Below are 26,295 nucleotides of genomic sequence, written 5' to 3' on the forward strand. Positions count from 1 at the left end.
TTTCCCATTCACTCATCAAGATTTTTCTTGAAGAGTGCTAATAAAGAACTTTGCTTGACATAGATGGGTAGCTTGTTCCAGAGTATAGGATGTCTCTGGGACAGGAATCTATCCCCCCAGTGTGTCCTGTTTATTGTGGTGAGAAGGTTTAGGTCCCTAGAGCGTGTAAGCTCGGAGATAGGGATTTCTTTAGGTGTACCATGTCCAACAGCTCTGGGTTTGAAATAGCTTTATATGTTAGGCAGAGATCACCTCGGAGTAGGCGATATGCTATGGAGTAAAGCTGGAGTTTTTTGAGGTGGACAGTGTAGGGCATTTGTTTGAGGCCAGTAATCCTCTTTGTGAGGTACTTCTGTGGCCTTTCCAGCTGCTGCAGATGTCTTGTGAGGTACATTCCAAAAGGGACGTTGTACTCTATAATGGGTCTAATGAGTGACGAGTAGAGGGGAACAATGACCTCTTTTTTCCTGGATGAGAACCCTTTTATGATGAGGTGTGCCATGTAGAAAGACTTCCTGACTAATGTAGCGATGTAACTATCAAAGGAGAGACTACTGTCCACCTGGGTCACAAGGTCTCTTATCATGCATTCGGTGTTAAGTAGATTGCTGCCTATATGGTAGTTCATGGGTACAGAGTTTTTACCAAAGGGGATGACACTGCACTTTTTGGCACTGAGCTTGAGGCCATGGCTCTGACACCAGGCATCTGTCTCAGTGAGGCCCTTCTCTAGGATGTCCACATCATTTGGGGACTTGACTATGGCTCCTAGTTTGTAGTCATCTGCGAACTTCGTTAGCCAGAGGCCTTCTGTGTTAGCCTGTACTTCAGAGAAGTAGATACCAAACAGGAGAGGTCCCACACTTACGTACTTTTCTGCCACTCCTGACTTCCTCATATAATAACACAACTCCTCTCTATGCACCCTATTATATGCTTTCTCCAAGTCCACAAAGACACAATGCAACTCCTTCTGACCTTCTCTATATTTCTCCATCAACACTCTCAGAGCAAACATTGCATCTGTAGTGCTCTTTCCTAGCATGAAACCATACTGCTGATCACTAATCATCACCTCCCATCTTAACCTAGCTTCCACTACTCTTTCCCATAACTTCAAGCTGTGACTGATCAGTTTTATCCCTCTGTAGTTACTACAGTTCTGCACATCACCCTTATTCTTAAAAATAGGTACCAAACACTTTCTCTATTCCTCAGGCGTCCTCTGACTTTCCAAGTTTTCATTAAACAATCTGGTTAAAAACTCCACTACCATTTCTCCTAAGCACCACCATGCTTCCACTGGTATGTCATCTGGACCAACAGCCTTTCCATTCTTCATCCTCTTCATAGCTGTCCTTACTTCCTCCTTGCTAATCTGTTTCACTTCCTGATTCACTATCCCCACATCATCCAACCTTCTCTCTCTCTCTTTCTCTTCATTCATCAGCCCCTCAAAGTACTGTTTCCATCTGCGCAACAAACTCACCTCAATTGTAAGTATGTTTCCCTCACTATCCTTTATCACCCTTACCTGTTCCACATCTTTCCCAGCTCGGTCCCTCTGTCTAGCCAATCGGTACAGGTTTTTTTCTCCCTCTTCAGTGTCCATCCTTTCATACAACTCTGCATATGTCTTATCCTTAGCCACCTCTCTCTTTGCCATGCTCCTCATCTCCTTATACCCCTGTCTACTTTCTTCATCTCTCTGACAATCCCACTTCTTCTTCGCCAGCCTCTTCCTCTGTATACTCCCCTGTACTTCCTCATTCAGGCACCAGGTCTCCTTGTCCTCCTTCCTCTGTCCAGATGTCCCACCAATCACCTTTCTATCTGTCTCCCTTACCATCTCTGCTGTAGTTACCCAGGCATTCGGTAACTCTTCACTGCCCCCCAGTGCCTGTTTTAACTCTTCCCTGAACTCCACCTCACCATCACCCTTTTTCAACATCCACCATTTGATCCTTGGCACTGCTGCCACACTTGTCCTCCTCTTCTTGATCACCAGCGTCATCCTACAGACCACCATTCTATGCTGCCTAACTACACTTTCCCCTGTCACCACTTTACAGTCTCCAATCTTCTTCAGACTGGCCCTCCTGTATAGGATATAATCCACCTGTGTGCATCTTCCTCCACTCTTGTATGTCACCCTATGCACCTCCCTCTTCATAAAATATGTATTCACCACAGCAATGTCCACCCTTTTCACAAAATCCACTACCATCTGACCTTCTGCATTCCGCTCCTTAACACCATACCGGCCCATCACTTCCTCATCCCCTCTGTTCCCTACACCAACATGCCTACTGAAGCCTGCTCCAATCACCAGTCTCTCACCCTTGGGTACATTCACCACCACTTCATCCAACTCACTCCAAAATTTTTCTTTCTCATGTATTGCACACCCAACTTGCAGAGCGTATGCACCAGCAACACTCATCATTACACCATCAATTTCCATCTTCATAAACATCACTCTATCCGACACTCTTTTCACCTCCAAAACACTCTTAGCATACTGTTCCTTCAGGATAACCCCTACCCCATTTCTCCTCCCATTCACACCATGATAGAACAATTTGAACCCACCTCCAATACACCTGGTCTTTCTCCCCTTCCATCTGGATCTTGCACACACAATATATCAACTTTCCTTCTCTCCACCATATCAACATTCAAAGTTCCTACACTCCTAACCTTCCTCCTCTCTTTCTGCTTTTGATATGCCAGTTGAATAAAGTAATTATTTGTATTTTATTACTATTGTAATATGATTGCTAATTACTGAATCATGAAAAAATGGAATTCTTGAAATGCCATTTGAATAAAAGAATCATTTGTTTTTTATAAGTGGTGTCAAATAAAATATGAAACATCTTGTTTCTGTATCTGACTTCATAAGAGCAAGCCATCTACACTTCTTTATTTTTATAATGCCCAAGTGTGATTGCCTTTTTGTAAACTGAAAAAGGCATGTCACTCTTTGATGGAAATATTAAAACCTGTTTTTAACTGATTGACAGTGTGCCATACTAATATCTTTTCACAGAGATTCAAACTTACTAATGGTGGTTAGAGGAGAAGTTTGTCAATTAAATTTCCTTGGAAACTTGGCCTTTGTGCCCTTGGTTGATGAAGCATGGTAAATTTAGCATCTAGTATACATTTTGAGAGAGGAATAGTATTTAGAAAAAAAGCTAGTGTAGAAGGAATAAATCTGAATCCATGTTGAAATGTTTTAAGTTCATTGCCTGACAATAGACATGAAGACAGATTAAAATTAGAACACCACAGTCCTCCCTACTACCTACTGATGACTTCTGATACTACTCTTTCTGCCATTTCTGGTATTTCTAATTGGTCCATTTGGGATTGCTTTGATTGTAGTTGCTGACTGATGAAATTAAAAGCCTCCTACATAAAAGAAACCATGACTTATCTGGAAGATCTTCTTTCATTGGTTAGTGTAACTTTTTGCCATGGACCCATCCTATTAAGACATGCAGTTAGTTTGAAAGTTCACATTTACAAGGTCATATATAGACATGTTTGAAATCTCCTTCTGAAAGTCTGACCTTAAAATTCTCTCTTGGGTTGGTGAAGGATCACAGGGAAAATTTAGATTTGAAGGCACATTGCACTGAGCAAACATTGCTTCTGGGACTGAATTAACATTTGGATTTTAGAGCAATCTTAAAAAGAAGACCGGTCAATCATTTTCACACTTGGCTGCCAGTTTTTTTAAAGGATTTTCTATGAAGTTTGAGATGATCTTTGAATTCTTATTTCTAACTGGTTATTCATTGGTTAACCCCTTAATTGTGTAAATATTTAAGACAGATAGATATTAGAACTGCTAGCCTGATTACGTGTGGTATGTGTTGTGACAAATGTTCTTATTGGCAGTTTTCATTTAAATAAACTGCTTACTGAAATCACTTGTGTTTTGCTATGTATTGCTGTTTTATAGAATTTTTTGATTAGTTCAAATGGGCTTTGAGTGTGAAAACATAGGAGATTTATTAAACCATGAAAAAGACAGTACTTTAAGTGGAAGATATGCATACTTTAAACTGTCATATTACATGTGAACACAATCCAGACCAAAATAATTAACATTATGCTGATTAGTTATTTAATTTCAGTAGCTTATCATCCAAACATGTAAGTACTGCCTCATTAAATGTACTATTATACATTTGTCATGGCAAACATCCGGCTACATTTTTTCCAATGTGACTTTCAACATATGATTCTCTCTGATACAGCTCAGTCATTTTATCAATTACGTCAGTCATTTCTGGAGTAATTTTTAACTTGCATTTAATTGCATTAGCTTAATTTTGCTAGTAGCATCAAAAGAATCATAATCCATTCGTACTGCAGTGTACACTTCAGTAAGTGTAAATTTTAAAAAAATTAAACTTAAAGATAAACACCTTACCTCTCAAAACTGCTCTTGCTCCTATGTAACAACCAACTAACCTAAGCATCTTTGTTATAGTCTACTAACTCCTACCTTTTTAAGCTTCCCTAACCATTAGTAACTATTTTCCTACCTTCTATAACAACCCCTTTCTTCCTACATTTCCCTCTTCATAAATTTCTCCCTTACACCTAGCTTAAATTCTTTCACCCACCCCTACCATACCTCTCACCATAATTATTCCTACAACGCATCTTCATCTTTCTCACATTAATTCCTCTCTCAACTAACCCCCCTGCCTCTTCTACTACATCTATATTCATTTGCTTCTCCCAGCATTAAACTCCTTGCTAAACAGTTAACCTATTACTTACATATCAAAATGCCCTATTGGCTGCGTGCTAATTTTAACAAGTCTTATTGGATTGACCTTGATCTCTTCAAAACATTCACAAACGTGACTTTGCTCTTATACACAAACCATGGAAAGTTTTATTTGAGTGCATGTAAGTTGTACTACTAATATATGGCTACACTATATATGTTTTATTTTAATATCTTATCACTGTTCTTTCTTAAAAAAATATTTATACTTCATTATTGTACTTTATGATTGTACTTTGTTAATTTCTGGAGCTTTTCTCCCCAGGCCTCTGCTGAAAATGGGTTCCTGACCCAGACTTTCCTGGTCACTAAATGCCGATAAATAAATAAGCTGAGGAATAATAGGTCCAGTCAACTTGTGCCTGCTTTTACTCTTTCTACTGCTGCGCACAATCTAAGCCGCAACTAAAATTCTGATGTACTGAAATACATGTGGCTTACAGTTTTCAAAGGTGTAACATAACAAAGGATTTTAAAAGATCTATTACTTCACTAAATCTTGTGAAAGTGGTGCATCATGATCCTTCTGACATTTTGGGTTTTAAGCAAGAGTTGTCAGAAAAGTTGCCAAAGGGATAACTGGCATGTGGCAGCCAATCGTTTCTAGCGATGCCGCTTTTTAATCCTTTGATATTGGCTCTTCCTGTCATTGTGAAGCAGAATTCATCAAGTGTTGGATTGTTCACCCACTAATAGGGAACATGAGCTGGGTTTAGGCGTTGTGAGACAGGCTAGTTTTGCCCTACTGATGATGTGTTATTGCGATAGTAATCCTGCTTAGTAGGAGAGGAACTGCAGGTTCAGACACTTGGTATATAACAATGTACTTCCACACACAGTCTACTTTGGGCAAAGAAAGTCAGACTGGAAAAGAAAAACAAAAATGTTTTCCCTAACAAGTATTAATCAACTAAACAGACTTGCTTATCAACTGGAGTAATTCTTTTGTTTTGCACAAGTTATAAAGTACTATGTAGCCATACTACCTTAACTGCCTTGGCTTTATCACCAGACAGAGTCAGTTAAGAATCATATTGCTGTATTTAGTTTCCTTTATGTTGAGTTACCTGGATGGAGTATCGGGGGCTTTTAGCAAACAGCAGCTGTGGATTAGAGATATAGGCACGTATAATAAACCCTCTACTACTACTGCTTGTCCATAATGGAAGCATCGAATTAGCTTAAATTGCATTTGTTTTTTCAACAAAGATCTGAACAGTCTAGGGTGTTACAGGCATGACCGTAATTCTTGTGTTTGTGAAGACAAAGAAGAATCACTGTTTAAGTGATCAAGCCAGGATTTATCATAAACGCATAAGAATACATGGGAAAACACGGATTCTTTCTGGAGCATTAACATAGCCACTGAAGTAGAATAAGTCAAAACAGGATCAGCTTGTTTGTTCTAATGTGTTAAATAATTTAAAAAAATAAATAAATAACTTGGTGCTGAGAAAAACGTGTAGAAAACAGCTACACATCAGACAGTCATACAGGTGTTTGAGTTTCGTGTCATTATAAGAGAGTGTATTAAACTGTGACATTACAATTTCACATTTCAGCCAAGCTCAAGCTGATGTGCTGTTATCACTGATGCCTTTGTTTAAACACTATATTAAACAGTACGTTTTCACCTTGGCAGTATGCAAATATTGACTCCCAGCATTTTGGTACTGCTACTGCTTCAAGGTGTTACAAGCAATCAGAAATAAAAGGGAAGAATGCAACTTCCTTTGCTAGATGAACAAATAAGCACCACCAATGTACACAGTCTGTCACACACACCATATGCTCTATTTATCTGGCCAAAACAAAGCTAAACAGTTTCACTGTAAGGCATCATTTATTTCCAGCATGAGAGACATTTGGAAAACATTTGAGATCATGATTTGTGTATAACACAATGTATTTTCATCAGCTGTTTAAGTGGTTAGCTTCGTCAAATGCAATTTTTATCACTTAGGACCTTCAGGCTTTCAATATGCCTTTTCCCCTTTTTTTTTTTTTTTTTTTTTAACATGTCTGGGATCTAAGAGGAGTGCTCGCTGCTGCTGATGTTTACATTAGTGTCGCATAAGTTTTGGTGGATGCTTACTGGTAGTGCTTCAACACTTAGAATATAAACTGAATTTCTGCAGGTAATTGTCATTCTTTGTACTGCAATGAAATGTCAAAGTCTGTTAAACACTTGTCTTAAAATGTGACAATTTCATCTGCTGTATCTAGATTACCAAATGGTCATGAGCTGTATTGTATAATTTGAGGATCGACATTGCTGATGAAATGCTGGACCTAAGTTTCTTAACGGAGGAGGAGCAGGAGAACATTCTAAAAGTGCTGAAGAGGGATGCAGACCTGAAAAAAAAGGATGATGAGAGAATTAGGTACGGTATTAACACTGATTATGAAGCTCGCTAACATTTTCCTTTTTGTGTCTGTTCATTGCATGGAACATTAGCTTTTGATTGGCACGTGGGTGGGCTTTAAGCAAAACTATTAAATATGATAGTCCATATAGAGCACAGTGTGAAATGCAAAAGTATTACCAAATGGGTAATGTTTTTATTTACTGGAGGTAACATAGTAAATGTCTAGCAGTGCTTACATACATGCATACAGTGGATCCAGTTCCTAATAGCTGTGTGTCCGTAACCAGAGTTTATATATTTGGGCTTCGTAAATTTTATGTACACTGCTGTGTATGTCTGAGATTGTAGTGCTATAGTAACATTTGTACTACAGATTTTTTCAGGCATACTTCATACATGTCTTTTGCTACAATCCGAGCACCGAATCTTTAGATTAATTACTGGCTATGTCTTGGCACAGAAAAGGAGGTTACTTCTGGCATCTGCATTTGAGTGTTTTAATTTTAATTCAGAACTTAACAGAGAAAGATCTCAGGCCTGAATTTGAAACTGCCAAGTTTAAATAGCAGAATTTGTAGTTCCAGTATCAAAATGCTCAATTTGGTGAAACTCAACATCATTTCTAAAACTATTCTTCACCTAGGAGACAATTTATATTTCAAGTTGATGAAAACTGCTTTTCTATTTTTACCAGAAAAGTGCAGAGGTCTATTAAAGATAATAATAAGAAGAAGTGGGTGACTGGAGAGTGGTTTGAAGAAGTAAAAGCCCATCGGTTTCAAGACATTTTACAAGGACCTGAACTGATTCAAGCATCAGTGCGAAGGAAAAGGAGCAGCCAAGAAAGTTAGTACACTTTTACTTATTATTTCACAAATATCTCTTTGTCCAGTTTTGAAGTTTCCACCATAGAAGTATACTGTGGTAACATTAGCCTAAGTCTGTGTGCTCTTTTTGTTTAAGCTAGGAAGTAAAATATGATTTTGTGTGAAAATCTGGATTTAAAATGGAATTATCATCAGAGGCTGGTTCTGCCCTCCATTTGATATCTTTGAGACCCCAAATTATAAGTTACTTAGTGAGGAAGCTGGTAGTGTAGGTACATTGTAGAGAAAGTAGGGTGGGCTCTATCTGTTCTTTATGAAGCACCTGCATTACTTAGCAGGAATTTATTTTGGTGGTGTTAGGCATAATTATTATGAATATGTAAACCAGATTTGCCTGCAGGGTAGTGTAGTACACTGATGATTGCACTGCATTGCTGAAAACATACTGAATCTATGCATGAGACTGCATTGAGAGAATGTTAATAATGGCATTTTAATTATTCTTTTGATCAATGGATTGGTATCCTAGCGCATTGCAAAAGTAGATACATATATAGGAAGTCAATAACAACAAATCATATATCTGCATACAGCAGATAAGCAGAGCATTAAACAAGGCCAAGCAGCTGAACATAACAGGAGTTTACATGTAGAAGAGATTTTAGAACAGAATATTTTTTCACCCATACTTAAATTGCCCCTTACAACAGTTCCTGGCTGCTTGGTCCTAACTGCAGTCCTGGTCTACCACTTTGCACTAAAAACTGCTGTGGCCACTGGTGTTCCCTCAGCAGGATGTGGTCTCTAATCAGTGAACAAGGAAACTCCAGTTTTACACATTTGTTCTGTCTCTGCAGTCCTCAAAAATACGAGTGTACAAATTCAGAATCTGACCACTAGCCATTACATGCCATTTGTCCTAATTAGCCTTTCAATACAGACAGTGCTAATCAATTCACTGTAATCACTGGAGATACAAAAGGAACAATCCCTATATTAGTGGGTTCTCACACTCTTATGTAGTATGACGGCAGCTTTGGGAAGTGCTCCAGTTTCATCCCCCAAAACAAGTTTGCCTCTCCTTTTCCCTGTTGACTGCAGATGGCTCAGATTTCTGCTTTTTTAATGTCTCCTCACTTTATAGCCAATGAGACACTGACTTCTGGAGATCATCATAGTAAAAAGAACCAACAGAAGATGGTACTGGATGTCTCACACCACTGACGTGTGTTCAACGAGAGTACCTCAGAGTGTCTAGGGTTTAGTGGGATTTTCTTTTTCTGATGGAGCAAGAACAGTAAAAGCCAGCATAGTGAATGCAAAATGTGTAAGTTGAGGTAACTGCTGAGCAATCAGAGTTGATGAGGAACTGAATAAAGACAAATGACAAAAAAAACAACATCTCCCATTTCATAATTTCATGCTGACAGAAGTAGGTCAGGGAACAACTTCTGTTTCTGAACAGTAAATGCATGCTGTTAATAGACCATCCACATTAGCCTGTTCCTGCTGCCTAGCATTTAGCTAGCTGACTCTTCTGTTTTGTATAATCACCAGATAAAATAAATGATGCCATCCGTTTCTTTAAGGCAAGTGTATTCTGTTTTTTAAAATCTAGCTACTTGTTGATTGCTATTGTACGTTACATAATGTGTAATTTGTGATCCAGTCTAGTTACTACACTATCAGAAATAATCATAAAGGCTATTTATTTTATTGGCTATTCATGTTTTCTTAATATGCTATGCATTCTGTAAGCTATTAAAACAAACCATGCAAAATATAGAGCAACCTTAAATAGCTTTGCTGATTATTACTAGTAACGCATCAATAATACATACTGGATTTATAGAATTAAAAAAACAAAAGTGTTCTAAGGATATCTTTGGAAGTGAGTGCTGCATTTCAAGCCTTTGTCTTAAACAGATGTGTGCAATTTCAGATGCACTCCTAATAAACATCAGGGTTTTAGAATTCGGTTTTCAGTGGAAATAAAATGTAGCATATATTTTTGTCTTTTATTGCTACGTATGTTTAGTGGTATATTGTTAGTATTTTCCAGCAATTCAGCAATGGTTTGGAGGCTTGTACTGCTGAAATAACACCATGTAATAGACAAAAGTATTTATTGTGTGCACTATAAATGTTTTCATTGGTGTCCTTGCTCCATTTTGACAGGTAAAATTATGTCAAGTTCTAAGAACAAGGTGGGCAGGTAAAGTAAATAGCTTGCTTGTATTTTATATCAAAGAGCATGGAGAATCTTCTGAACTTGTCATGAAATAACTATATGGGGTTTCTCTCAGCTCTTAAAAGCATGCTTACAGGGACAGAAATTTGTATTGGTGGTTCTTAACTGCAGTGCTACTTGCCTGTTTTGAATTGAATGAATGTGCCATGTCAACAGTTAAATATCATAGTGCATTATGATACATGACCATGCAGCTGCTTCTGTTTAGTGCCAGAAGGATCGTAATGTTATATGTCATTCTCCCTCACGAGTGTATATTTACTCATTATGTCCCTATCCCCTAGGAGTGCAAGTTTACACACAAACAAAACTTAAGTGCTATGATTTTTGACCTTCTGCTATGGTTTGTGTTGGGCTCCTGGTATGATTTTGAATGTGGAAAGGTTGAAAGGTACAGGAGGGGTATCAGCAAAAGATAACCGATCCAAACAGTTGTTCTGTCTCTGTAGAAGTAGAGCAGTACTAGTTGTTTAGTGACATTACAGTATAAGACGTAATCAAAGGAGGAGATGCTGCTGGCCTTTCTTGATACAGAGGTGCAGATGTTCATCATAGGTATTTTTGACTGTTGCCATCAGTGAGAGAACCAAAGAAAGGTCTACCGATGTGAAAAAAGCCATTGCAGTCTGCCCTCTGCTTTTAGGGATCCTAACATCCTGGACAAGATGAAGAATATATAGATGTCAATGTGGCAAGACTGGATGAATGAGGAGACAAAACAGAATGTAAATGATAAATGTAAAATAAGATACTAATAGTGTGAAATATAATCATTTAGGATGTTGCATTTAATGTATATGCTGGAATAAGTCACTGACTCATCTCTCATCAGTGTCATTTAGTATGATTAAAAATGTCTCCTTTTGAATTTGAAAAGCAAAATATCTTTACTGTAGCCTGACCATATGTCATAGATGATGGACAAACCCCTAACTAAACCCCAGATGGCCTGATGTTGACTAGTGGCTTAGGCACAGAGTTCAGGAGCAAACAGGTGATGCTGGCTCACCTCCATACCTCTCAATCACTTAGCACAAGAAATGTGGCCAAAGCCATAATGAATGTGGGAACAAAGGCCCAAAAACAGGGCTACATTTTAAATATTACTTGTATAAACTTAGAAAATTTATAGAGTAAATATGACCTGCATTAGAATGTATTTTCTGATATGTAGTCAAAACTCAAATGTGTGTCATTAATTAGTGACTTCAATCTTCAACAATTTGGCAGAAAATTATACATTTTATGAGGAACAGACTAAAAATATTAGGCAAAAGTCTGGATATTTTGCAAAAATCTAGGCACTTCAGAGGTATGCTCTCCTCTCCTCAAGTGAGGGTTTGTCAGGATGCAACTTTGGGAAGTATAGTGGCACACACCACAAAGCCAGAACAGAATGTTCTAAAGGTGGAGGCATATCTGGGGTTTCCTAGAGCAGTATTAGTGAATGTAGTCATAAGATGATGTGGCAAAACAGAATAAGGCTAGGATAGGGAAGTGGACATGTATGAATTGTACACTGGACCACTCCCTAAAACCTGATCTTTTGCAGGGAATGAATTGACCATAGCAATTCCATCCAGCCCAAGAGTCTGTGTGGCCATCAACCTGATAGGAGGAATGAATGGGCTGATTTGCTGCAGGTAGTGGAGCCATTGGTTCACAGGTCATTTTGTGAGGGATTGTTTATGTCATAGTCAGAGTACAATAATACATTTCTGAAAAATCAAGATGGGATATGGGGCTCACTATCAGAAGTGTGAGAACTGATACTGCAAGTGCCAGTACTTACAAAATATTTTATATATATATATATATATATATATATATATATATATATATATGTGTGTGTGTGTGTGTATGTGTGTGTGTGTGTGTGTATATATAAACACATTATATATATATATATATATATATATATATATATATATATATGTATACACACACACATATATATATATATATGTATACACACATTATATATATATATATATATATATATATATATATATAGATTATATTTTTATATATATAGATATATATAGCTATAGAGATATAGATATACAGATACAGACAGATATACACACGTATATACACGCATATCTACATACACACATACATGCGATTACAATCTACAAGAGTGAGCAGGAATATGTTTTTTAGTGCTGTAAAAAAGTGACTGCTCATATGAGTGAATATTCATTTTAATGGTGTTTTTTGCCAGCAGCTATTTGTATGAGATCATGTTGCAACAGGATAAGGGAATTTGACCTTACCCTGCTGTTGTCCGATCTCTGAGTTGATATATATAATTAGCAGGGGGTGTGGGGGGGTGCATTAGTTTTTGTTTGTCTACTTTTCGATCATTTTACATTCTCTCTAAAATGAAAGCTTTTTTTGTTCACTTTTTTGAGCATTCCATATTTCATGGGAAAATTGTGTGTGTGTGTATGTATATATATATATGTGCACATACATGCAGAAAAACATACACATATGTATATACATACATACATATATGCATATATTTAAATTAAAATGAATTATAAAACTCAATGTTGTACCTTTAAAGAGAGGAGAAATACAATTTTTGTACAGGATGGAACATGGGTCTACATCTGACCCAGGTGGAGCTTCTGCAAGCCCCTTTTCTGGGTTAATTCCATCCATATTTAGTATCAATGCAGAAACTGTTATTGATGGTTCCACAAGATATAAAGGGAAGAATATAGACATAAAAATAAAGCTGATGAATGGAGATTTCTTGCCAGCTTCAAGTGTTAAAAGATTACAGAGTTAAGAGAGAGAATTTGATATGTATACATTATTCTGCCAGTGTGTCTAAAAACACCTGTTAAAAATTAGTCTGACAAGTCTCCAATTATGTTTGTCAGAACTGGTAATATATCCTTTTAAGATTATGAGACACTGTAGCATGTTTGCTTCCAGGTCATCATCAGCAATATCTTTAAGTCGTCACTCCATTCCTTCTATAGAGATTGACTGCAAAAACATGGAGGCCTTTACTAAACTCCATCAATGAATGTCATTTATACTTTCCCCATCTGGTACCAGATTAGACAGATGTGCTTCTTTACCATACTTTTGTGACAGAGCATCCCAGTTCTCATGGACTCCTCTTTAGGTTCTGTTCCTGGAGAACCAATCTCAGTGATGACAAATTTGTTAGCATTAGCTTTGATTCTGCATTTCAGGGTCATAACTTAGGACAAATTAGTGCATTGTGGTATGGATACAGAAGTTAAATGTCTGGCAGTTGGGGCTTTATTGAAGTGTCTCAGCAATAGAGAAAAATGGAGAATACTTACATTTAAAATTGTTATGCTTTATTATCATTTCTTGACACAATTGTTTAGAGTGCTCACAAATAAGATATTGTTGCAGCAAACCAAGATAAATATTTTAATTGTCCAGGGGAATGGAGTGAAAAGGCAACCCTGACGAAATACTACATGCATTGTCTGTGACATAAGGTCTATGTATCATTGTCTTGTTTACCACATAGTGTATTATATTGAAATGTGCACCCATGATGAACCTGAAACAGCCTATTTAGGTCAGTGCTCTACTGTGATTAACAAATTCAAAAAATAAACAAGTAAAGCAGGTGAGGACCACAAACTGGCTGACATCAAAGAAAGGCTACTGACAGTATCCTGATTACATGAAAAAAAAAACAGAGTAAAAATAAAAAACATAATTCCCACTGGTTTTAAAGCGAAGTTGTTTAACCATCTGTAATGAAAGGTAAAATAAATTATGGGAACAGTGATAGAGAGGAATACTATAATGGATTAAGGAAGCTGGTAAAGAAAGTACATTCGTCGAAAGTCATTCTTTTTGAGGTGTGGCAATGTGTGTGACCCTCCCACCAGTGCACTGCTAAAAGACACATCAAGGACTGGATACACTACAGAGAGTTAGGAAGTGATGGAATGGTGATGCATGAGATGCAGGCTTATACAAAGAGTACTTTAGGCTGTGCCTGAAAGAACTAGGACTGAAATAGGCTTATGTAATAAGCAGTCTGTTTGCTTCATGCAGAATCTGTGCAGAAGGTAGGCTTACACGATGTCTGGTTCTCTTAGAAGAAAATTATAGCCTACTCTAGCAGAAGAAAACAGAAGCGATGTTACAAGGGAAGAAGTTAATTTCTGATATAGGATAGCTGTTTAACAGAATAAGAAAAGATTACAATAATAGAAATCATATGTCTGGATCTGCATATGGAGCTCCCATAAACATTATCAAAAAATACTTCTAAAAGAATGATATTATTACATTATCAGCACTTGTCATCCATATATAGGAACTCCAAGGTAATGGAATATGTGAGTTCCTGCTAAGCTGTCGTGTCATATTAGTTACTATGATTGTGTAACAAAGATAATGGACAGAGGACAAGCAGTAGAAATGTGAATCGCTATTTTGGCAAGATATGTAAATCTATTCCCACAAGAAATGTATTCAGAATGCAAAAAACAGAAACCTTCCCAGAGAGTAGTATCTGAACCACAAGATGCAAAACAAAAAACAAAACTGTAGTGGCAGGGGAAAGGGTTAAATTCTCATTTTTGAATCAAGGGCATTACTGCTTGGTTCACAGAGAAGAAAGTTTGGTGTTATTCAACATTTATGTCACTAGTGACTTAAATCCAAAATTTGCCAATATTTGGCTAAACTGATACAGTAAAGAAGTGACAACATGTGCCAAATGGCTTACCAAAGTTAAAATAAGGTTATAAAAATAAAAATAAATAAACCAAGTTCTGTTCGCAGTCACACCAAGCAGTATTCCGTTCTTTGAAGAATTCACATCTTTTCAGACCTAGTTCTTTAGTACTTTCAGATTAATAATTCCCAAACGTGCAGATCATAGGAAAATAATATCCAGTCTCTTGTTCAAACTGTAATAATTTATTGAGACAATCGGTAAGCGCTTTCGCTGAAGAGCTTTATCAAACCTATAACACTCAATCCTAATAGATACTTATATATGCATTAAAAACACAATAAATTAATTAATCAATTAGGTCCTTAAAGGTAAAAAACATCCATTCAGACCTTAGTATGAAAAACTATGGTATAAAAAACTATAACATCTATCTTAAAACTCATGTATTAAAACTAATGAATTATATAAAAAACAAAACAAATACATTCTATTATATAAACTGTTATGTATAATATGATGTGATTATAACAAAAATGGAGTAAAGCTATTAACATAATGAAATATGGCAAAAGGCTTATAATATATATATACCTTGAAAAATGTATTTAATTCTATGTCTCCTATTTCTTAAGGCTGGTTTTAGGGGAACCCTATCATTCAGACCTGGGGGGATGTGAGCTTTTGTTTTTATAATCCATTGTGGGTATTATTATTTATTATCATTCTTTTAAAATAAGATTATGTTTTATTGAATTTTATAACATAAGGCACAGCTGGACAGAATCTTAAATCACCAGCTATAAACCATGGCATGTACACATTAATAAGTTATTTTACAATTGCATAGGTTCGATAGCAAGCATACTGTCTAATAGCTTCCTATACATTTGATGGCTGACAGTTTGTGCTGAAATTTACATACACCCAAGGTCTGTTTTAAATGTGTGAAGATACTGACATTATTTCAAGGGTAGGGGATGTTGAATGGAAGGGGCAGGCTCTTTGTATTCCAGGTCTATGTCATACAGTGGGATGGCCAATAAATTTAAATAGCTGAAGGGTAGTAATTTCACAAAATGATAAGTTTGTGCTTACTTACAATAGCCAAAGAAAGAAGAGAGGGAAGGAAATATGTGGTCAAATTAACATAAGGGGCAGGCAACTAGATAGTGGAGTTTAAAAATGCACCACCACCAGGCTGGGAGGGTGGGGGAAAACAATTTCTGCATGACTCACAATAGATATAGCTGTGGTCTCTTTCCTAGTTTAAATATGCAATTAAAAGTGGAATACAAGTAAAACACACTGTAAAGAAAATAAGCCACAATATTACAAAATAGAAGAAGGCAATGAAGCAAGCGATACAAACTACAAGAAAGCAAAAAAAAAAATCTAACTTCTCTCTTATAGCAAGCTGTGGCAGAGTCTGGACGATCTTTTCCACTAAAGCCTTGAAATGCATTATTTTACCCCTTAAACAGAGGATTTTGTTTCTAGCTCCACCCTCAGTTTACAGGTAATCAACTTTAATTGGCTTGTTATCATTTTCATGTAACTCACATAAGACACAGATGTGGTATCTTTCCTATTTTATATATGCAATTAAAAGCAGAATACAAGTAAAACAGTGTAAAGAAAAATAGAAGAAGGCAATGAAGCAATACAAAATACAAGAAAATAAAAACAAACTAATCTTTCCCTCTCAGCAAGCTGTGGCAAAGCCTGGGTGAGCTTTTGCAGTAAAAGCAGTTACAGACAGCGCCCGGACCTCTCTGGACAGCTGTTGTTCCTAGTGAGAAAGAAGACAATGCTACTTATTCTGTAGTCATCAACAGACTCAGTAATCATAAGACCACTGTTACCAACCAGTACATCTGAAAAGAGACCAAGCAAAATAAACCAGGAGTGGAGCCCTGCACAGCTTTTCTAAAAACATTATCTGGTGAAGAGAACTTCAACCAGGATCTAATGGAAAGTCAGTTGTCAATCCAGTGTAATACATATGGGCTCGTTAGAAGTACTGCTGCCATAACTGCAAGCATCACAAATATGAAAACAAAAGCATGACTTGCACATGACAGTAAATTTACAATCTACTGTTATGTTATATTATTAAAGTATTAGCCCCACCGCCTCCTCCTTCTAGTTATATATATATATATATATATATATATATATATATATATATATACACACTAACTCCAATATCACTCTACCTTAGAATAATGGAAATTTTCTGAAGTATTGCAACCTTGGACATAGTAAATCTTTCCCTGCTTGCTCTTGTAGTCTTGACATTATGAGGGGTGTACATTTGGTCTACTTATTTTCAATGGGTATCTACAAATATGAATTGATACTGAGATCATTGTTAATTCCTTTACAGAGGATATTGCTGAAGGCCTTTGTCAGATCACAGTAGCTATGTGTATACTTAAACCCTCATGAAGAGCAGTTATAAACCCTTAAATATCACTACAACAAAAAGGCATTAGCTACCCTTGTTAGAAGCAAAAGAATGCCTTTGTCCATTTGAACAAGGTCTGTAGCAATCATCTATGCAAATCTGCACAAGATATTGATGAGATGTATGGGCTGTATTTCACCAGAAGAGCTGTAGATCCTCTCCTTTGGGATAGGGTGCTGTGTAGTCTGTGCCCATAGGTTGAGGACAAGGTTCAGTGAGCAGCATTTATTTAACAGGTTGTAAACGTGGTTTACAGTATTATTTTCTGAAGCACTGAAGAGACATGCTGGGATGATGTGGCCTACATAATTAGTCTTCTTCCCCCCAAAAAGACCGCTTCAAATTTTATCACAAGATATGATAAAAGAGTTTGCCCTTTAAGTCTATTATAACAGTGGTCTTATTCGGGGTTGTAAATGTGGAACAAAATTTCTTATCTGGATATGTATGATGTCTTGTGGTTCAGATTTCTATGGTACTGCATTCCAGAGCATTACATGTTAAGCTTCCTAATTTAGATATAGGACATGTTGTTATTGTATTTTGTTTTATGAGAGAATTGCCCATATTAGAACTTTTTGGGCTAGACTGATATTGGTTTTAATGTTTGCAGACTGCGTCTTTTTGACAGTAATGTAGTAACTTGTATTCCTATATAATTTCATTTATTCTATAGTTCTACCACAGAGGTTTGTTCTTAATTTTTCCAGTGTATTTATGTTTTAGGGGTGCAAGGTTTATGATGCAGCTCTCTGAGAAGTTACAGAAAATTCTGAAATTGTCAGTGTCTAACATATTAAGAGAATTTGGGGTTGGATTCCTTTTTGTGTTAGAAGGACAAGATTTATTTGTGATAGTCACAACTGGAGAAATCCCTAAATGTAAATGTGCTATACCGAAGGTGAGCCTTTGTTCTCTTGGAAAATACCTTTACAGTGAAGTCTGATTTGACATGAAATTAAGTGATGGTAAGGCCTGAACAGACTGAGTATGATACCCAAAATTATATCCACAGTGCTTATTGACAGCAATGAAACAGGCGTTACAAGGCAACTGAGCCTCAAGACCTTTTCTGCCTTGCCAGTACCCGCCTCTAGGCCTTGCCTGTCTTTTGAAGGAGGGCCAGACCAGTCATACCAGGGGTGAATTTACCATCCTGCCGTCCAGCACCTTTTTTAAAGGCAGACAATATGTCTCCCTGCTTTACTTTTAGAGGGAGTTTATTCCAGAGAAGTGCTTGGTACTATGTGACAAATCTACCCTTCTCTTACTCTTACTTATTTGTTGGAGTGGCTTCAGATCACTGGCCCTAATGTTTGCCAGACTGTTTCATTTATTGAGGTGTTAGAATTCCTATAACTTATAGGTTCATAGGTGATTACTAGAGAAATAGCCCTAGAAAGGCTTTTTAAGCCTACCCATTATACCATTTGTAAATGGAATGATTAATTAGCTGGGGGAATATAGTTATGTTTAGGTAGTACCGCATTCACAAGCTGCATTTGTCTTATAGGGATATGGGTTCCAGTCCAGGAGTAAATTTCTGATTTCTCATCTAGTGGTCCAAGTTGCATTTGAATAGGGTGAGGGACAAACTCTTTTTCACATGGATAGGAAGCCTGTTCCAGAGTATGGCTCTCTGAGACACATACTTGTTCCTCCAACATGTTATATTTATGTTGCAAACGGGGTTTAGCTCCTTGGATCAGGTATTTCTAATGCTGTTAGACTTGTGGATGTGCAGCAAGTCCCTCAGTACTGGAAAAGATGACACTTTGTAAGGTAGGCATAAATCAGCTCTCAGTAGTCTGTAGGAGACTGCGTATAAAGATAAGTCTTTGATATGATCTGCGTATTCCATGTGATTTACACAATGTATTCTTTTTGTAAGGAACCTCTAAGTGTTCCAGTTGTTGGATATGCCTAGTAAGGTGCATACTGAAGGGAGTGTTGTATGTAATGATTGGTCTAATGAGGGCTGAATACAGCAGGACAATGGCATCTTTGGTCTTGGATGACATACTCTTGCTTATGAGTTGTGCGATATAGAATGATTTCCTTGAAGAGTATACACGTGATCATAGGAAGTTACTAGGCTAATGGCCCTATGACCCTCACAAGCCTAGTAAAGTTCTACCCTTATTTCCACCATCAGCACCTATTGCCCCTGTCCAAGAGGGACACAGGGGGAAGCCCTAAGGTAAATTTACAGTTATCCATCCAATCGTCCAGATTGCATTTGAAGAGGGCCAATGAGGTTCTCTATTTGATATGAAGTGGGAGTCTGCTCCAAAGGTGTGGTAACCTCTGGGAGACAAATCTGTCCCTCCAGCAGGTTCTGTTAATGTCACAGAACAGGTTAAGGTCCTTAGAGCGAGTAACCCATGTATCGTTTGACTTGTGGATATGCAGAATTTCCAGTAAATCAGGGTCAGAGATTGCCTTATGTGCAAGGCACTGATCACCTCTGAGTAGTCTGTATGGAATAGAATAAAGTGACTGTGATATCAGATGATCCATATGGGCACATTGAGGGTGCTGCAAAGAGCACTTTTGGCTAACATCAAAAAGTGAAACAATACTAATTTCATGAACTTTAAACATACTTTGACTTAGGAATGAGGTCCATTCCCATCATGGTATTAGAAACCCAAAGGACTTGGAGAAATAAACCGACAGATGCTGAAGACTTTGCATTTTCCTTGTGGGAACCTTTGTGGTCTTGTCCACTTGCTGCAGGTGGATGGAAAGCTATATACCAAAAGGGGTGTTGTACTCAATTACTGGCCTGAAGAGGGAAGAGTAGAGTACAGGGAGGTCATAACTTCTCTTTTTCTGGAGGCAATGTCCTTATTTATGAGATAAGCAATATAGAATGCTCTTCTTACCACTGTGGAGACTTGGTGATCAAAGGTAAGGTTGCTGTCAAGCTGTGTACCTAGGTCTCTCAAAACTGAGTGTGTACTTAGGGTGTTGCTACTGATCTGGTAGTTAGCAGGAACATCGCTCTTACTGAAAGGGATGACTATACATTTTTTGCATTGATTTTTAAGGCCATGACTTTAGCACTAGTAATTTGGTTGCATAAGACCCTTTTGTAGGACATTGGCATTGTTTGGAGATTCTGTGACCGCTCCCAGTCTGCAGTCATCAGCAAACTTTATTTTTTGCTTGTACTTCAGAGAAATAGATTCCAAACAGTAGAGGTCTCAGGACTGATCCCTGTGGACCACTGGTTACAAGTCTGCTGTTGGAGGATTCCCCTATTTTGACTATATGGGTTCTATCAGTGAGCCAGTTAGCAATCCATCTAATGATGTAAGGGTTGATACCTAACTGGGTGAGATTGTCAATGATGCCTGAGTTGGGGGTAGTGTCAAAAACCTTGGCTAAGTCTAGGCAGGCTGTATGCACAGATTTCTCCTCATTCAGGACCTTTGTAACTCTCTCGAAGTCCACCAGGTTTCATAGGCATGATCTCCTTTTTGACAAATCCAAACTGAGTAGGGTCAAGTGTTTGGAGATTACCCTTATGTTTGTTGATAAGATCCATGATGATTCGCTCCATGGACTTGCAGATATGGCTAGTCAGGCTAATAGGTCTATAGTCCCTGGGGGTCAGTGTAAGCACTGCCTTTGTGCAACGGAATAACAGTGGCCATTTTCCATTCAGCTAGGATGAAACTGGTGATTAAATTATGATTGAACAGAGTACCCAATGGTATTTTTATTTCTTGTTGGAGCCCATGTAGAGCACAGTGTGAGATGTTATCAGGTCCCATAGATGCTGTGTTTTTGGCCTTAGAGAGGGCGTTTAGAGATACAAGGTAGGGGACAAGTGGTAGGGATGTCATGGGGTACATGTGGCAGGGACAGGGGAATAAAGTTTTCAGAGAACCTGTTGGCTAACAGTATATATGGTATCATTAACTACCTATTTGCCACAAATCTGGGCCTTTCCTTTTAGGCTACGGATGTATCTAAAGAATGCCTTATGGTTGTCCTTTGTTGAGGAAGCTCATTTGGATTCATAATTTGCTTTGGAGGACTTCACAAGAAGTCTTTTTTGCTTGTTTAAGCTGATGAGGGAGTGTTTCCAGTTTAGAGCTTGCTCCCTCTTACTCTTAGATAACAATTTCTTACTCTTATTGTAAAGCCTGTTAATGGCAGTTGTCCACAGGCAGGTTTGCTCTTCTTTGAGGAATGTGTTTTGGTCCTATCAGGTACGGCTGAATTAATGCAGTTATATAGGTGTTTGTATAAAGAACTGGTGTAGAACTTGGCTTAACTGCCAGTTCCATCTGAGGGGGGAGGTGCAAGGAAGCTATTTGTACCATCCTGGAAGAGATTGTAATTTGCTTTCAAGACATTTTTTTTAGTTCAGTTGCTGCTGGGAGGGGGGGGGGGGTCAGGTGTGATTATTACTTTGAATAAGGCTGATTTGTGGTAAGATCTCATTGGGGAAGACCTCACAGTGGGGGTGCTACAGTTGTCTCCCATATTGGTAAACACCAGATCCAGGATGCTGGCACCCCTTATTAGGGTGTCAACCAGTTGATCAATGGCATTAAAGTTAGTCAAGGAACCTCTGGGAAAGTGAGTTTGAGCATGAGTAATTTACCCAGTCAATGGATGTACAGTTAAAGTCACCCAAAACCATGGTGTTCAGATGTATCTTGATACACTCAAGTAGATCCAAATAGGCAGAGTGGATGTCCTGATTCATGGAGGGCGTCCTGTAGCTACTTGAATAGGTGATGGTCAAAGGCCAAATCAGTGCCCAAATATGTTTCCAAGTCTCTAAGTAATGGACCTTCTCTTAGGGGTGTATTATCTAGGTGTTAATTCCCAGATTCCCAGGGGTGTCTGACTCTCCAATGGATACTAATATATATTTTTTGCAATGCAGTTTTAGACTATGCCTCTGGCACCAAGCTCTGTTAGAAGATATTAGTGTCCTTGGAGATTCTTGCAGTTCTCCACAAACCTGACAAAATAGATGTAAAAATGAAGTAGCCCCAACAGCAACCCTTGACAGACTTCACTGGTAGTTGGCCATTATGTGGCAGCAGATTCCCCTATCCTGACTTCCTGCATATTATCTGAGAATCAGTTGGCTATCCATCAAGTGATATAGGCATGTACTCTTAGTTTTGCAAGTTTGTTGACTATGCCAGAGTGGGGAATAGTGCTGAATGCTTTGGCCAGGTCAAAATTGGCAGTATGTACCATTTTGCCCACATCCATAGCTTTGGTAAATTTCTCAAAAAAGTCTACCAGCCTGGCCAGGCACGATCTGCCCCTGACAAAACCAAACTGTGATGGATCCAGTGTCTGCAGATTTCCTACATTTTTATTTATAATATCCATGATTATAATTTCATAAGTCTTTGAGGTGTCTGCGTATTACATGTGGTTTACTCCTTGTATTCTTTTTGCATGAAACTATTTTTGGTCTTGTCTAAAATTCCTCAGTAAAGTAGCTGAAATGTATAACCAGAAGTCATATGTAGTCAGTAATGAAAAGTTTTAAGAAGGGAGTCATACACTATTTGGTACTAAATGTTACCCTTGAGTGAATGGATAAAGTGCGCATATAAAATAAACTGAGGTAGTATTATCAAACTAAGCAAGTATAACTCTCTGGGAGATAATGCAAGTATTAAAATGTATGTTATACTGTTATGATAATCATTAAAGGTAGTTTAGATCAAAGGCAAGCTTCTTCCTTCATTTTTCATGCATTTAATTCCCCATATTTCTTCTTGCAAGCTGTCCAGCTCTGCTGAGAAGGGACACATGTCCAGTGGGCATACCTAGTTATCAAATAAATACAATTAAAAATAAATATATACATAAAGTAAATACATTTTACAGTAATCTTGATAGCAGTAAATGGATCCCCTAAGAGAATGAAGAGGTAATACTAACTTATAAGACATGCTGTAAGAATTCATAAAGATAAACACACTCAGTGCTGTGCGTTATTTCAGCATTAACTGTAATATTTTTCATATCTTTATGATCTGTCAGTATCAAGCCTCAAAAAATCAATTACTTGGCTATCAGACTGTGAATTTTGGTTCAGTACTTTTAACTGAATCATTGATTGCAGCAATATTGCAGACACAATTATATAATAATCATATGATAAAAAAATTAGCAAGTCAACAGTCAGTAGACATGGGTGCTTGCATATGCAACGTGTTAGTGCAAAGTAACGTGGTTTCAGAATAAATAAAATCAGTGCAAACTGTTCAGGCAATTCTACAAAACATGTTTAGATTACCATGGGCTAAGTGCCTGCTACATGTTCTGTCAGTTAATCAAATATAATTTTAAAACTGCTAGCAGGTTACAGTCTCTGGAGCCTTACAGCTAAATAGCTATATACTTTTAAACAGTTGTTAAGAGAGGTTATACATTAATTCAACCTGAAAACAGTGACTAGTTGTAAACAATTGGGCTAACAAGTATTTTTTAAATCTCATTCCAAGATGTGTATATTAAACCTTAGAGTGAAAGCCTAATCCTTTCTCTGTAGACTTGAAGCACGGTGATTCTGAAGTAATTTTGGCAATGTTCAAGTACATGTATAGATGCTTCCTGTAACATAACTACACTTTTTTACTGCAGATGTCATCCACTCAGAACAGAACTGTTATGGGAAGCAAATTATTTTCTGCAGTTTCCCAGAGGGTGAGTGGTGAGAGAGAGTGTATGCGTTTGTGTAGGAGGGTTTACATGATTCTTGTTAAGTGCAGATGTGGTAAAAATTAGAACTTACAGTACACTGTTTGCAGATGGCAGCTCTAAAATAACCAAGAAGAATTAAATATATAAAGTAAGTTAAATAAAGGTGTCAGAATGAAAATGGACCATACCATGCAAGCGAAATAAGTGGGAATGGGGTGAAGAAAAAGGGAATGGGTGGAAAAGACCTGCCAGGATAAAAAAGAAAGAGGATTCTCATTAAACATTGTATAATACCATCTTACTATTTGGATCATAGAAGGTAACGGATTGGGAAAGAAGAGAAGAGGTACAGGTAAGAGCATTACAGCTCAAGAGCAGCGCCAGAAGAAACAGTCTGTTAATGGCTTCCTACTTCAAAGTCTTGTTTGATTAGTCCATTTGTAAGGGCAGAACTAAGGCAGGCTTTGCACTGTAAACGTACTGTATGGTCTTGCTGCCAAATCCAGAGGAGGAAGACACACTTTACAGGCTAACAGATGCAAAACAGAGATGACACACCCTTCAGGAGAAAACAAGCTAAAGTATTGGAAGTACAGTGTATTCTGAGATGTTGAGAAGAGATGCTGCCACACACATTTTTCTAGGTATGCATGGGAATAATTTGTGTAAATTACCCATAGTTCCGAAAACTTCATATTCCTAACACTGTAGGTGTAGTACTAAAGATAATACCAAATTAAACAAATTCTCATCATTTTTATATCTAACCAATTTTCCAATTTTTAAATATATATATATATATATATATATATATATATATATATGTGTGTGTGTGTGTGCACGTGTGTGTGGGGTGAATAGTCTCCCTATCCCTGTATGTTTTAAATATATGCATCTATATGTGTGTGTGTGTGTGTGTGTGTGTGTGTGTGTGTGTGTGTGTGTGTGTGTGTGTGTGTGTGTGTGTGTGTGTATAGTCTCCCTACCCCTGTGTGTTTTAAATCAAACTTCTGAACAGAAAATATGTTTAAGTGATTACAAAACAGTTGTAGGAAACCACTTTACAGAATCATCTCAGCAATATACTCTTCATTTCAGGCAGCTCATTTTCCAGTCCAGAGAACCTTCTAACAGATGTTTTGTTTTTTTTTTAACTGTAGTCTTCTCTCAATTTAAAGCTGCATTCACTTGAACTTTTTTTACACTTCTTGTAGGTTTCCTCTCTTAGAAGGTGATTTGTTTCTCACATACCACAAAAATCAAATACAAATACTTTATTTTACTTCTTCAGTACAGCTGGAAAAAAGTTTTGTCTCCAGTGGGTTCAGAGCACAACAAACTTTTCTTTGTTTTCATATATTTCAAAAATAGACTGATCACACAAAACAGGACACGGCTCATTTTATTTGACTTCTGTAACTGGGATAAGATAAATACTGCAAAAATAACTCAGTTTTAATGCAAGGATGCCAATCCACACAGCACAAACACAAAACACGGATAAAATGTAGTAAATCCAAAAAGCATGAAATGGACTTCATCAGATTACATTTTAACCTAGACCATACATCTTATATACAAATTTAAAAAATAGTAACCAATCAATTAGCAATGTGCTTTTAAAATCATCAAATAAAGCCTCAGATCTAATTAATAATTCATTATGTTGCCCACATTTTATTAATACACTTTCCAAATCAATTCATAAAACTTCATAAAAAATCATCATTAAACATGTATATATATAAAAACTGTTCCTCCATGTTAAATTATTATATATTATATATAAATAGGAAAATAAATAAGTTAAAACCATGTTTGTTAAAACCAGTTCTTGACTACATAGGAAATTTTCACCATTCCTTCACATTTGTGTTTGACTCTGATGCCATCTGCTGTCCACTTTTTGTAAACACACTTTATATTTTGTATGTTGTGTTCTAAACCTTAGCAGATCTCATTTTTAATAAAGGCAAAATAGATATATATTCATTTAAGCCAGGTGATTTGTTTGCTTCCAAATACACCTGCCACCACAGTTCTCTATAAGCTATAATCTCTTCCCAGAGACCCCCTCTAATGTCCCATTTTACTTGATCTAGGACAAAAAATTGAAATTTGGGCAAGTTTTAAAGTGCCTAAATAGTGCATTTGTTTCTTTTTCTTTTCATATGCT

The 26,295-nt window shown here is 37.2% G+C and overlaps 1 protein-coding gene across 2 annotated transcripts in view; it reads left to right on the top strand.

Annotated features, from left to right (window-relative positions):
• The window catches only part of LOC122789773 (synaptotagmin-like protein 2), a 1,041,792-nt gene that overhangs the window by 487,908 nt on the left and 527,589 nt on the right, over nucleotides 1–26,295 (top strand). Inside the window, exons 1-3 of one of the 2 annotated variants that reach the window (XM_044057213.1) lie at nucleotides 6,651–6,951; nucleotides 7,040–7,197; nucleotides 7,877–8,028. In XM_044057213.1, the coding sequence (XP_043913148.1) occupies nucleotides 7,097–7,197; nucleotides 7,877–8,028 (253 nt within the window). In that variant the 5' untranslated portion in view covers nucleotides 6,651–6,951; nucleotides 7,040–7,096. Of the gene's footprint in view, nucleotides 1–6,650; nucleotides 6,952–7,039; nucleotides 7,198–7,876; nucleotides 8,029–26,295 lie in introns of those variants that run through there. The other variant, XM_044057212.1, reaches the window with a different exon arrangement.

The sequence above is a fragment of the Protopterus annectens genome, chromosome 15.part0 (genome assembly GCF_019279795.1).
Source record: "Protopterus annectens isolate FY-2018-M chromosome 15.part0, PAN1.0, whole genome shotgun sequence".
Taxonomy (NCBI): domain Eukaryota; kingdom Metazoa; phylum Chordata; order Ceratodontiformes; family Protopteridae; genus Protopterus; species Protopterus annectens.